Source organism: Ramularia collo-cygni (genome assembly GCF_900074925.1).
Source record: "Ramularia collo-cygni strain URUG2 genome assembly, contig: RCC_scaffold16, whole genome shotgun sequence".
Taxonomy (NCBI): domain Eukaryota; kingdom Fungi; phylum Ascomycota; class Dothideomycetes; order Mycosphaerellales; family Mycosphaerellaceae; genus Ramularia; species Ramularia collo-cygni.
In genome coordinates, this window is record NW_019716270.1 from 589,189 (window position 1) to 602,764 (window position 13,576).

Below are 13,576 nucleotides of genomic sequence, written 5' to 3' on the forward strand. Positions count from 1 at the left end.
GGTAAGGGTATACATAGATCCATACAATATGATAATATGCGGGAAGAGTCTATGAATGATTTCCTCTTGGAAATGAACATCTATCGCGTGGTACAGACACATACACACACAGACACACTCGCTCACTCGCTCACTCACTCACTCACTCACTCACATATATATATATATATATACAACAAGAGTCCTGGTATAGAATATGAGTAGACAGGGGAGAAATATATACACTCTCTCTTCCTTCTAATCACATCCTTCCTTCAACATCAACATCACCACCCCCCAACACCCTTCATCCTCAACCTCATGCCATTCTTCGGCTTAGTAGTAATGACCCCACTAGCAACAACCACCTCATGCGGATCAGCCATTTCCATCACAAACCTCCCCACAACAGCAGCAACCAAACATCTCAATTCCGCCTTGGCAAAACCCTGTCCAATACAACTCCTAGGCCCATGCAAAAAAGTCAAATTAACATAATTACTAGGCGCTCCCCCCGAATTATTCGGTCTTCGCTCCCCTGTCTTCTCATCCGTGTCGATCCAGCGTTCGGGAGTGAAGAGTTCGGAATCTGGGCCCCAGAAGGCTGGGAGACGGTTCATGGCGTGGATGGGGAGGATGATTTGTGTTCCGATGGGGATTGATTGGGTTCCGAGGGTGGTGGGGTTGACGCTTTCGCGGATTGTTAGGGGGACTGTGGGGTAGAGGCGTAGGGCTTCGTTGCAGACTGCGTTGAGGAGGGGGAGGGATTCGAGGGTTGCTGCTAGGTCGAAGGTTGGGTCTGCACCTTCTTCGGAGGATGGAGATGTTGGGGAGGGGATTGCTTGGCGGATTTCGGCGCGGAGGGATTTTTGAATTTCGGGGTGGATGGCGAGAAGGTAGGTGGTCCATGTCAGCGCTGAAGAGGTGGTTTCGTGGCCTGCGGCGAGGAAAGTGAGGAGTTGATCGACGAGTTGCGGGTCGGAAAAGGTTTCGGATTTGAGGCAGTTGGAGAGGATGTCTTTGTGGGAGTCGGATTCCGTTTTGATGGATTGTTTCTTATCTTGTACGAGACCCGAGGTGACTTTGTTGAGGGTGTCGAGGATGACTTTTTGTCGCTCGTTGACTTTCCAGGGAAGACTGCCGATGAGTTTCTGGGGGAAGAGCATGTTGAGGAGGAAGAAGAGTTGCTTTTCAAACGTCGGTTCGAGGAGTTCTTCGTAGACTTGCACGAGGGGGTCGTCGCTGTTCTTCATGCTTGCAAAGTCTTTGCCCATGGCTGCCAGACCGATAATGTCCATGGTGACGGTCGTTGCCCAGTGATTGACTTCCACCACCGCCTTGCCCTCTCCAGCTTCTTGCTCCTTCTCGGCAATTTCTTGCTGCATGCCGTCCAACAATTGAACCGACTTTTGCCAGAAGATGGGATACAGGTTTTTGATGTGTCGATAGCTGAAGACAGGCATCATATTCTTGCGTAGGAATTTGTGATCGTCGCCCTCGACAATGATCAAACCATCTCCAATAATCTTTCGCAAGAAATCTCTCGCCGGCTTCGGCTTTTCAAAGTCATACGCTTTTGTGACGAGAAGTTCTCCCAAGATCTTCGGATTGGTGATGATGAGTCGGGGGGAGTTGAAGAAGCCGCGAAAGTGTAAAAGACCATCGTTGGGAATCTCCTTCATCCATTTGAGCGAACTGGTTCCTGAAGGTCGTTCAAAGGTTGTGAGTCCATGACCGAGGAGGATCTTGCCGCCCTGGAGATGGATATCTTGGTCAGCGACATCATCTTCCCACCTATTCATTGATATGATGTACTCACCGAAGGACCGGGCAAATGCCTCAATGGTGACAACAAACGCGGGTAGATTGTGATTCTGTAAAAAGCATACAGCGCGACATTCAACCCAATCGCACGTACAAACACCCAAAGAAGCGGGTGTTCAGGTAGATATTGCGGGATGAGAGCCACCGTAGCCGCGGACTCGATGACGGTAGCCAGCAACAAAAGCAAAGGAGTAGGAAGCGCAGCCATGATGGTCGTCGTCGTCAATAATCGTATCCAAGTTGGTGAAGATGGATTAGAAACAAAGCGGATATCCCCTCTCTTTCATATATACTCTCCCAAGCCCATCATCATCATCATCATCTAGAAACAGTCGTCGTCAAAGAAACCAAAAATCTCCCTCCTCTCTCGCAGATCCCTACCCATCCTGGCTCCCCCAAGAAATGACATCAACCCCGCCCTTCGCCTTCTCCGCTCAAAGGGGATAGGCCAGTCTTGGGCGTTCCAGGCACCCATTTTCTGTACCTTTTGGCATTCTTTGCTCGCATCCTGCAACCAGTCGTGTTGGAGTGATTGATATGTCGCACGGAGCATGCCGTGTGTATGGGATAGGTGTCTTTTCGTTTACTTTAGGCATCTCTCTTTCGCAGGGCTGACCTCGGAATGCGATAACGAAATGTGCCGAGGTTGRGATTTTTGCCAATCACCCCGGTCTCTTTCACATGCCAATCGCATTCTTATCAATTGCATGATGATACGGGTGACTTTTCATTGAAATGCTTCCATTATTATTATCGTGTGTTTATCCACGGTCATGCTGTTCCTGTACACGCTCGCATCTTTCATCTAATCATGGGTCGTCATTGTTCACTATCATCATTGTGAAGAGGTGCTCACTTTCTCGTCATGATGTTCTTTTTCACATCACCTCAATCCCATCTCAGCACTTCCGGCCGGGTAAGTCCAACAGCACGTCCTTGACCCGCTGAAGGTAGCCTCGAGACTTGCTGAGGCTTGGGAGAATTGCACAGTCCACAGCGACCAAAGTCTCCAGGATTGATATACTTGCTGCCTTTGCAAGTCTCACTCTTGCAACGCCAATGATCTCGCACAAGCTCGATCCGCAGGACATGCGAACAGGCTATGCAGAGTGTGGCATTGGTTTCGTTTTCGAGCGAGCAGATTGGACATTTCGTGGCGGAATCCGGGATCAATGTGAGATCTATCGCTGCTGAAGAAGAAGCCTCTTCCGACTCGGAGGCGGTCTTAGTGCGATCGAGCTCCCGGAGCATTTCAGTCTCTTCGACAGTCAAGGTGGATTGGGCTGCAGCATTCCCTTCACGTTCATCTTCATCCTCTGCTTCGCTTTCCGTCTCCGAACCGTCCAATTCTGCATCTTCTCGGAGGGTTGGATGTTTGTTCTTTCCGGCAGAGAGCATCCTCAGGGCATCCATTTCGTTGCCAGCTTCAGCATCATCGCGATCCTCATCTCCACAAACTTGAACGAAATCGTCCTCCCATTCTGAGTCCGTCTCACTCTCCTCAACCTTCAATGTCTGTTCCTCTTCCTTCGGCTCCTCCTTGGGCTTAGTCTTCGCCTGTGCAAACCTCGCGAGTGCGGCATTCGCGCAGAGATCTCTTCCACGCTTGCTTTTGGCAACCTTTGGCTTGCCCTGCCTCCTCTTCCCACCATTCATAGTTTCCAGAGCACCTCGCAGCAAGTCATCTTCACCAACAGACGCGCCTTCACCATGCTTGCCAAATTTCTTCTCAATCCGGCGTTGCTGACGCTCGGCATAAGTGACTTTCACAGGCTGATCTCCTTGACGTCCAGCCTTTCTCTTGCGACCTCTCTTCTGAAAGGTACCGCCACAGAGATGCCCGGGAACTTGAGTCATATCCGGCGGACGATTGTGAACAATGCTCCCATTCTCCAAATCTCTGCCCCGTCCATGCATCCCCTCTCCCACGTAACCCGACTTCCAAATCTCCTCCATCTGCTTGGCGTAGTCATTCCGCACCGCCCAGAAAGCACGACTGTGATTCATTTGCTTGCAATGTGCCAGTTCATGCATCATGACCATTTGCACGAAATTCAAACCGAGCCATCTACCCTGCTTGTCCTTCAATACCAGCTGAATGACCTCGCCTCCGTTGAAGTTGCGTCCGAGAAATTCGGGATTGGGTTCGTATTCTTCGARAGATCGTACGTTGATTCCGGCTTTGTTCATGACGGGAAAGCATTGCGCCGCGATGCGGTTGAGAAAGTCTTCGCCGTGGGGATGGTTGTCGATGGCTTTGATGAAGTCTATGCGGCTGTTGGGACGTTGCTTGCGCTCGTTGAGGCGCTGGAATGCGGTCGTCATTGTGGGGGTCCCATCCAAAGGCAGAGTTGTGGATGGATGGATTGATAGATGGAGGGCTTGCAATTCGAATGGAAGTGGCGCGTTTGATGAACGCGCCTGCTGATTACGTCACGCGCAAGCAGACGCAAATATCTTGTACCTACCTTACCTCTACCTCCTCCTCTTCCTCCTCCTCCTCCTTATCCTCCTCTTCCTTAGACTTTACATTCGGACTTATGAGCAGATGACGTCCCTCTCAGTCTTATCTCCTCATCAACCATATTCGTACTCCGACCACAGCAGGCCTCGTGCGGGACTACCATCGAGTGGGCCAGGTATCGCACGGATGAAGATGTGTATGTACGCCAGAGCACTCATGATCTCGCCAACAATGGTTTCATCGATTGTTACGCCAGATCCGTACTTGACGACCAAAGCAGGCGATAATCTCAGCACCAGGTCGGTATGGTTGTCCGGCCGGACTGATTGTGTTGCGCCTGAACTTCCGTGCCACTTAACATTGCTTCTTACTCTACTCGCGTGAATCTTCGCGGCTATAATTTCTTTCCATGATCAAGGATTAGGAGAGCATCATCTTGCCATTGGCGACTAGTACGAGGCTGGAAGCAACACCGTGGTGTTTGAGGTAGCGTGCAGCCTTACAGTTTGTCACGGCATCAAACTCTATATTACTCACATGCGAAGCATAACGTCACAACATCCACCGACTTTTTCTTAATGACCTCTACGACTCACTACATACTCTATCCACACGTTACCAGATGACAGAGGCTTTCTCCCCCATCGGTCGTGTACCGGTGCTTACGGCCCGAAATGTAGGTCCGGAGCGCGAGGAGGCCGCGTCGGTATACAGCAGGGATCACAGGATCATTCTTCAGGGATCATTCACTCGCCCCGCCGACACGCATAAAAAGGTGGACACCACGAACCACAGTTTTGTGCTGTCTGTAATAAAAACCGGTTTCCACTATCGTGCATGTCGAGGGAAAAGATGGGTTTCGCATTGCCAGTCGTTGACGCTCGGTCCCACACTCTCTCCATCCTTTCTCTTCTCCTGCTTCTTCTCCCCTATGCGGCTTATCAAAACTTTATAACATGTCTGCATTCAATACGCCCTGGTTCAACAGTCAAGACCGCAGCTTCTTCAATGTGTTGAATAAATCCAAAATCGCTCACGTCATCCTCGCCGCGGAGACGGACGATTTCGACGAGGAGACTGAGCAACAATGGGAAGATGAAGGCTTTCACGTCCAATACGTACCCTTTGAACAAGGAGGCAACGATTTTGTCCAGCGTCTGCACAAAGTCGGCGACAACTTTGGAGTATCAGAGCAGTACGCCATTGTAGGTACATCCATCCCATCCCATCCCCATCCCATCCCCTTTCACCACCACAACCTCACACCAATTCTGACAATCTCCCTCCCCAACAKGCTACGGAGAAGCCGCCTCATTAGTCCTCGAGCACCATCAAAAACCCACCAACCCAAAATTAGTAGCAATAGTAGCCTACTACCCGACCGCCATCCCCTCAGTAACGACAAAATTCCCCTTTAGCATCCAAGTCCTCGTACACCTCGCCGGCAACGAAATCTCCGTCCACAAACAAACCGAAGTCCTCGGAATCCAAGGCAAACGCAAACTCGTCCGCAAACGCATCGACCCAGGAATCGGCTATGGAGAATGTCTGAAATTAGCCTTCAAAGCATACACCTACACCGGAGTGGCACCTGGTTTCGCAGAGCATGATTTGGAAGAATATGATGCCATAGCGGATGGGATAGCTTTCACGCGCAGTATCGCATGTGTGAGAAAAGGATTCCGAGTGGAAAATGATATTGAAGCCGTGAGAGATCATCATGCAAGGTATATGTATTCCGGGCAAACGGATCAAACCATGTCGCAAGTGAGAAGTTATGGTCATGTATTACATGCGCCGACGTTGGTCGGAGGAGTCGGAACGGAAGATCTCGAGGCTTTTTATGATGAATTGTTCACGCCCATTCCGCCGAATAGTAATACGCAGATTCGATTGTTGAGTCGGACGATTGGGACGGATAGGATTGTGGATGAGTTGTTTGTGTCGCTGGCGCATTCTGTCAAGATTGATTGGTTGCTTCCGGGGATACCGCCTACGAATCGCAAGATTGAAATTGTCATTGTTTCAATCTTTCATGTGAGGGGGGATAAATTGGAGAGCGAGCATATTTATTGGGATCAGGCGAGTGTGCTTGTGCAGGTATGTCTCCTCTTTATTACAACCAACCTTTGATATAGCTAACGAATGTCTCAGGCAGGAATATTAGATCCCAAAGCCGTCCCCGAAGCTCTAAAGAAACAAGGGGTTAAGCAGCTCCCGGTGGTAGGCGCTGAAGGCACAAGAGCGATCAAGCGAGGAAGTAGCAGACACATCAATACTTTAATACCAGATTGGTGAATTGGAAATGAGGACGAAACACGAAACACACCAACACTGTCTATCCTGCGCCATTATCACGACTCGCATCTTTGAAAAGAAAGAAAGGAAAGAATGAGATGAAATCAGCACCAAAGTAAAGTGTAAATCTGCACATATCTCAACACTTAACACAATCTACGTCTACAAGCACGTTCGAACACACACACGCACCAAGAAATGGCTAGTCAGCGATGCTGCTTCTACATCTCCCATTCCCCCTTTCCGCTCACCAAGAAAAAAACACCCACAACCCAAACTACTCACATGGAAAAAAAATGAAAACAGACTTTCATTTCATCCAACACTTCCCACTCTACCTACCTATGTACCCACCTACCTACACGCAGACCCTCATTCATTCATCCAAAAGCGCCCAGCAAATTCATCCATCTCAAAGGAACAAAAAGTGCCACACCACTACGATTACATCCATCCATACATCCATCCATCCATCCATCCATCCATCCATCCATCCATCCATCCATTCCAAAACGAGCAGTCACACATCTCCCCAAGACCTCTCCTTCTCTCTCTCTTTCTTTCCTTTTGTCTGTCTGTCTGTCCTCCAAAAACGGACAGCAAACAAACACCTCACTTTTACAATCCAGTGGTAGGTACAGAACCACCAACCTTCCCTCAAAAAAAAGGGGAAAAACACATGTCTGATGACACAAACTTCCATTCGAGAGAGAAAGAGAGCAGTTCAGACAGAGACAGTGACGTGTTGTGTTGGTTCTCCGAGACAAAAAGACAACGAGAAAGACTCCTCCCACCACCGCTTCACTCCATTCGCGCCAGTTCCATTCCATTCCATACCATACCATACCATTCAAATCCCACCCAATCATCCGTTCAATCCCATCTTTCCCCTTCCCATCTTGCCTTGCCTATCCTGCCTGCCTGCCTGCCTGCCTGCCTGCATGCCTGTGGGCCCGCTTTCTTCTGTACACATTGAAAACTCGAGGGGGGGGAAACGCCCAGCATCACACACAAACATTACGCCTTGCCAAAAAGTTACGTTTCTTTGCGCCTCTCAAAACCAGACAGGGCAACATGTTTAATTCAAGCGCCCCGAACTTCCTTTCTCCATCTCTCATCTCTCATCTCTCCTCCTCTCCATCTACCCATCAATTCCGTGTCTCGCGCCTTGAAGGCCCGAAATCCGTCTCGACAGCCGCTTTCCGCTCTTTCCGCTCCTTGATTGCGAATTCCATCATCAATGGCAAATGGTCGCTGGGGAAATAGTGATTGGGCCAACCAGGAACTCGTCGCATGTACTCTGGATCCACTTCTCCCAGAAGCTTGGTGACTTGCATCGTGTTGGTGGAGTAAAAGACCCAATCAATCACTTTTCGGAAGTCTGGGGTGTAGTTGGTAAAGGGCAGTTCACCAATCCCACTGTAGGCGGATTTGAGGCTGAAAGGGTGGCTCATTCCGTGGCGGGTGAGATCTCCGTAGTTGTTGTTGCCAAGCTCGCTGTGCGAGTTGGAGAGAGATCCTTGGGTGATGAGCTCGTACACCCCCGAGTCGTGGGTGGAATTGTAGTCTCCACACATGATGAGCGGTATTTGCGTCGGMTCCTCGTACTTCATGGACGGCGCGGGCTCAATGTTCAAAACCTCCGCTCCATCGGCGGCATCCTCATTTGCGTACTTGAAAAGACCCTTGTCCTTGCACGCCGGCCACTTGACGTACGTCTGGGACAGTTTCGTCAGGTGCTCCATTAAGATGGCGCTTTGTACAATCTTGATGTCACTGAACCATGGCTCCCAAGTGAGATGAGTATTGCAGACGATCAGTCTGGAACCAGTCTGTCGATTCTCCAAGAAAGCAATCGCCGCGACGTGATCTTTGGGCATCACTCGATTGTAAACGTCGTGCTCGCCTTTCATGTCCGGTCGTGAAATCGCTTCTCGGCTAAAGACAACAACCTGTTTGTCGAGCAGGATGTACTTTGCGTTCTTGTAGAAGATGGCACATCCATCCACCACCTTGGCTTCCTTTTCTGCCATGGTTGCCGCTCGTGACTTTGGGTAGAAGACTCCCTTATAGTCCATTGGAGCCAGATTGGGCCGGAAAAACTCATTGTAGTTTTCAATGTCCATTTCTTGGAGACACATGATGTCGGCGTCTCTTCCCTGCATTTCATCCAGAATCATGCACTTTCTGCGGTTCCAGGAGAGAGCCTCTGAAGGTGTGTAGCCGTACATGGCAGCTGTCGCGGCCCTGTCGCAGAGGATGTTCCAGCTGAGGACGCTCAAGGAGTCTGCCTCTGCCGAATCCTCAATCAACGGTATCCACGCCCGATCAAGCGGTGGCTCCGGTTCTGGATGTTGTGTTAGTGGCTGGAGATCATCTCTTGGTTTGGGGTACTTACGAGGTGCCTGCTCACGGAGATATCTGACCAGCTCCTGAGTTCCATGCTCTACGAGCCGCTCCTTATAGTCGGGTCGCATGGGATTGCCCTCAATGCCAAGCATCTCCAACTGATGAAGGGAGCCAAGTTCGTATGGCAAATCTTCCAGGTTATTGTCATAGAGCGAGAGTTTCTTGAGATTTGTGAGCATGCCAATCTCTGGCGGGAGCACGTGCAATTCATTCATTGAGAGGTCCAAGACTGTGAGAAACCGCATTTGTCCAATTTGGGGAGGAATTTCGGGCAGCCTGTTCCAGTTCAGATATATCTTGTGCAGCTTTGGGTAGTGCTTGAACAGCGCAGGCGCCAGTCCTTTGAGCCCTTGCCCGCAGAGGTCCATTGCATCCCACGATCCCATATCATCCGACTCGTCAATGACGCGTCTCCTGTCTCCATGCTCTTCTCCATCCGTGCGCTGGTTGTTGGTTGAAGGGGAGTTTCCTGGGAACCTGCTCACAGAAGGCGTCGTCCGGGCGTAAAAGTGTGCCTTGTGATCAGCATTTCTCAACTTTTCGTATTCGTGGAGTTGTTCTGCCCAATGCTTGTTCGGAGGTTTGCTCAGTGCACTAGAGCTGTCGGACGTTCCATTCTGAAGATGCGCGGGCGTGAAGTGAGGCGTGGCATTGGAGAGGGTACTCGTTGAGATGGTGTGTTGGTGATTGCCGAAGTTGTTGCCGTGGCTGCCCAGCCCGCTGCCGTGATCTTGGTGGTTGCTCAGATGGTGTGCCTGATGGCCGTGTGACTGAAAGGCTTTGTTCAGGTTCATCTGCGGCTGGAAGTTGTGGTGGCCAGCGCCGCCATTGAGCAGGCCATGGTTCTGCCGATGATTTTGGTTGTTGTACATGCTGTACGAGGTGTGGGCCGGGGAGTTTGTGCCCGGGGAGCGGTTCGGAGAGGGAGTGTCGTTGTGCGATTGGAACAGTCCCCGTGTGGTGGTGATGGGAGAGCCGGCGCGGTGATGAAGTCGATCTCGCTGATGCACGGAGGTGGTATTGTTTTGCTGGTAGTAATACTGCGTGCCGCTATTGTAGCGGTTGAAACCATCGGCCATCACCAGGCGAGCGCGGTTTCGGGAGTGAAGCGAGTGCTGCCCACGCGCCTTGGACCAGGCGGGGCGGCGGCGGCGGACGAGGTGGAAAAATGGGCACGCGGGTGCTTAGGGAGGAGGGGGTTCTGGCTGGCGCACTCCTCGTCTTCTCCGGCACATGAGACTGGCGCGCCACTCTGCATGAACGAATGAATAGGCGGGCTTCCGGCTGGTTCGCGTGCAGCTACGCTGGAGTACAGCTCAGCGAAGTGAGTGCTGCTGTTACGCGTGCGGAGTCCTCGATTCGTTCCGGCTCGCTGGATGCAAGATGGGCAATGACGGAATGAGACCCGAAGCGCGAGCGAGGTTCGAGGGGGATCGATATCGTGGCCGTGGCCGATGCTACGTGTGAGGAACGTTGACGAGGGAATATGCGCGGGGGCGTCGTGTGCTCGCAGCTATGGATCGTGGAGTTGCTGATACGTTGACAGCAGGTGGATTGTTGATGGTGTCGATGGCGGCAGTGCCCGAAGAAAGTCTAAACTCGAGATGGTACCTATACCTTGAAATAAGGCTGGCTGGTTGGCTAGCGAGTCCAAAGCTCTCTCCAGAATCTGTTTTCCGTTCGCGGACACTTCCATATTCTACATTCCTTCCTCTTCACATGGCACATCTGCATCCGTCTGCGCATGTCATCACGCGACACGCCATTCACGGTGTCGATGCATTTGATCTGATCATCATCACTTCACCGCGACTGGACATGCCATCTGTAGGTACCTTACATACAAAAGACCACTCCAGCGAGATGACTGAATCTAGCCCGGCTTTCTATATACTCGCAACAGAATGATCATCATGTGCCTACTCACACCTTCAAGTTTCCAACAGAACAAGACCGTGCTTTGTAGACTCTCTCGCCTGTCCGAGCGCAATTTCGATACACCTCTCAGCTGTACTCATGTAACCAGGGAGCCAAGCGTATGCGACTCAAGGACAAGCCTTTCGCTCTCTGCATTGCGCCAATCAATAAAGTGAACGACTCTCCGATCTCGCCTGCACGCCAAGTTCTACAGCAGAAGAAGTCGTGCGCGTCCAACTGCGAAACATGACCTACCCCGTTGGTTTCAAAGGTTTCACGCCTTGCTTTAAAGACCGCCACATCTACAGGGCTCTTTGTGAACGAAATGTCCATGTCACAGATTCGGGTGCGAAGGTGCTGGTAGATATTATGATTAACCCTCGTATCGTTTGCTAATATTTTTTATTTCGTTGCTTTTTCTTGGTTCCTTCATGAATGTCTCTCGCTACAGCTGTTGATTTAGCCATTACCTCAAGGTTGAACTGGATAATAAAGTTACCTTGAGTGACCTGATCATACCTATAATCTGGCATCCCCAAGGCTACAAAGGAAGGGCTGCCCCCACGCGCACCCACGCCTTGGATCTCAAAGATGGATGGGTTCGCTGATGGATCTATTGGAGGAGGATCGAGGATCTTGGCTAATAACTCACTTCAAGATTCGGTTACGCCCACCTGCTACCCAAAGAGCCACAAACTGCTCGTCTATCGCCTGACGCTCGCGCCTCGAGTCGCGAACCGTCATTGCACTCGCAGGAAGACCCCGATCGAGCGGCCTCTCACGGTTCCATTTCGGCACCACAAAAGACCAGGACGGCAAAGCGTCGGGAATCAATCAGAGGCTTGTTGCGGCGAGATGGGTTTCTAGGCGAGGCAAGGGAACTATATGTACCTCACTACTCCTCGGCTGCCAGCTCGCGCGCGAGTTCAACAATGAGTTCAGCGCCCATTCCTTTGCGCCAAACCGTTACCAACTCGGAACCGCCAAAAGACGATACGCAAAGCGGCCCATTCGAGCTGCGACATGGTCGACGTTACCTACGGGATGCGGCATATCCCCTGCCCGTGGACTTGGCCGAATTGACCCGCCAAACATTACGAACTCTGCTCGCCGTGCAGGCTTTTGGAAAGCCGATTTGCTCTCCCGTCTTCGCGGAGGACATTCCACAGAGGATACTCGAGATTGGATGTGGAAGCGGCTTCTGGAGTGCCACTTGCCACGATCATTATGCGGCGCTCGGTCATGATAACATCGAGTTCGTCGGAATGGACATTGCGCCGCTTGCACCAGATCTCCGAAAACAAGGAGTCAATTGGAAATTTGTACAGCATGACATTCGTGTTGTTCCGTGGCCCTTTGAGGAAAATTCTTTCGACTTGATCATGGCCAAGGATCTGAGTTTGGTCATGCCATTGGCGCTGGAGACGGAGAATATTCTGGCCGCGATCATCAATTACATACGCCCAGGTGGTGTGCTTGAGGTCTGGGATGGCGATCATGTTATACGCTCGTTACATCCCAACACGCCCGTGGCGTCTCGGAAGAAGCCACAAGAACAATTCATTGCGGAACAAACCGCAACATTCTCAATCCCGCCTGGACATCCGTTCTTGCCCACGCAAAGCAAACACCTGCAACAAGCCAACGCATGGATTATGCAATCTCTTTTCGCGCGTGATTTACATCCTGTGCCATGTGTGAGGATTGCCGAGATCATGTTGACGGACGATAAGCTAGGAGGGTTTGGTAATCGCCGCGTTGCGGTACCTCTTGGTGGTCTCAAAGAGGAGCGCGGTCAATGGGAAGGGTGGAAGGACCAGAGAAGCATGTCCAGCACCAGTGGACGTAGTACCCCAAGCAGTCAGAGCATACGCAGCGGTCGGGAGTCGCCTGCCCCAAGCCTGCAAATTGCTCGGAGTGGTCACGACTCGCCCATGTCAACCTCATCGATGGATCCCCTCAAGGTCGCTCAGAAACCCTTGACTCCGGACCAGGCCGCCCTACGGCAGACGGCACTCATAACTGTGCTTCAATTTATTCAAAGCATGGAGCCACTGCTTAGGGAAGTAAGCGGAAAGACCTCGGATGAGTGGACCACCTGGTGTAGTGGCATGATGACCGAATTGCTGGATCCTTCACAGGCTGGACTAAGTGGCGAATGTTTGGAGCTCGGCGCGTGGTGGACGCATAGGTTGCCACTAACGAGCTGATTGATTTGATCATCGATCATTCCCGTGCTATTTCTAGCACGCTTCAATTCTTGTCGTATCGCTGTTTCAGGRCCCGGTACCGCTTGAGGTAGTATCTTTGGCAAGGCGTTAGAGCGGGAGGAATATAGATTACCCATCAGTGACGGGTAAGGAGGACTTACAGCGCCTCGATTTCTAGTAATTGTTAGCTGGCGCTCGATACCCAAGCATGTGCTGGATGTGAATGTTATACCTTTCTTGACGTATTCGGCCTGCTCAATACCTTTCGTTATTTGTTCATCATCTTGGAGGTTGGCTCTGGCGCTGAAAGCTTTATGGAGTCTTGGTCTGAAGTATTCGAATCCAAGAGGATACTCTCGACCGAGATAGAGCAGTTCTGTGGCGATTCGTTAATGACATCCGTCTGTAAGGTAGGCAGGGATGTATCAAAGCCGCACCCTTGTAGATGCGAATGACCCGGTGTCGCAGGGCTGGA

At 51.1% G+C, this 13,576-nt stretch overlaps 5 protein-coding genes; 2 read left to right on the plus strand and 3 right to left on the minus strand.

Moving 5' to 3' along the window:
• Positions 1 to 266: 266 nt before the first annotated feature.
• On the minus strand, positions 267 to 2,011 carry RCC_09104 (related to isotrichodermin C-15 hydroxylase (cytochrome P-450 monooxygenase CYP65A1); the record flags this gene model as incomplete). XM_023774346.1 has 2 exons in its annotated part: positions 267 to 1,733; positions 1,799 to 2,011. The coding sequence occupies 2 exons, from the start codon at positions 2,009 to 2,011 to the stop codon at positions 267 to 269; spliced, it is 1,680 nt and encodes a 559-aa protein (XP_023630114.1).
• Positions 2,012 to 2,691: 680 nt separating this feature from the next.
• Positions 2,692 to 4,128, minus strand: RCC_09105 (uncharacterized protein; the record flags this gene model as incomplete). Its single annotated transcript, XM_023774347.1, has 1 exon — positions 2,692 to 4,128. The coding sequence occupies one exon, from the start codon at positions 4,126 to 4,128 to the stop codon at positions 2,692 to 2,694; it is 1,437 nt and encodes a 478-aa protein (XP_023630115.1).
• A 1,870-nt stretch (positions 4,129 to 5,998) lies between these two features.
• Positions 5,999 to 6,565, plus strand: RCC_12206 (uncharacterized protein; the record flags this gene model as incomplete). XM_023774348.1 has 2 exons in its annotated part: positions 5,999 to 6,367; positions 6,422 to 6,565. 2 exons carry the CDS (start codon positions 5,999 to 6,001, stop codon positions 6,563 to 6,565), a joined length of 513 nt encoding a protein of 170 aa, XP_023630116.1.
• Positions 6,566 to 7,713: 1,148 nt separating this feature from the next.
• RCC_09107 (related to Glucose-repressible alcohol dehydrogenase transcriptional effector) lies at positions 7,714 to 10,053 on the minus strand (the record flags this gene model as incomplete). XM_023774349.1 has 2 exons in its annotated part: positions 7,714 to 8,912; positions 8,964 to 10,053. 2 exons carry the CDS (start codon positions 10,051 to 10,053, stop codon positions 7,714 to 7,716), a joined length of 2,289 nt encoding a protein of 762 aa, XP_023630117.1.
• A 1,429-nt stretch (positions 10,054 to 11,482) lies between these two features.
• Positions 11,483 to 13,101, plus strand: RCC_09108 (related to SAM binding motif containing protein; the record flags this gene model as incomplete). XM_023774350.1 has 2 exons in its annotated part: positions 11,483 to 11,490; positions 11,550 to 13,101. The coding sequence occupies 2 exons, from the start codon at positions 11,483 to 11,485 to the stop codon at positions 13,099 to 13,101; spliced, it is 1,560 nt and encodes a 519-aa protein (XP_023630118.1).
• Between the last annotated feature and the right edge of the window lie 475 nt (positions 13,102 to 13,576).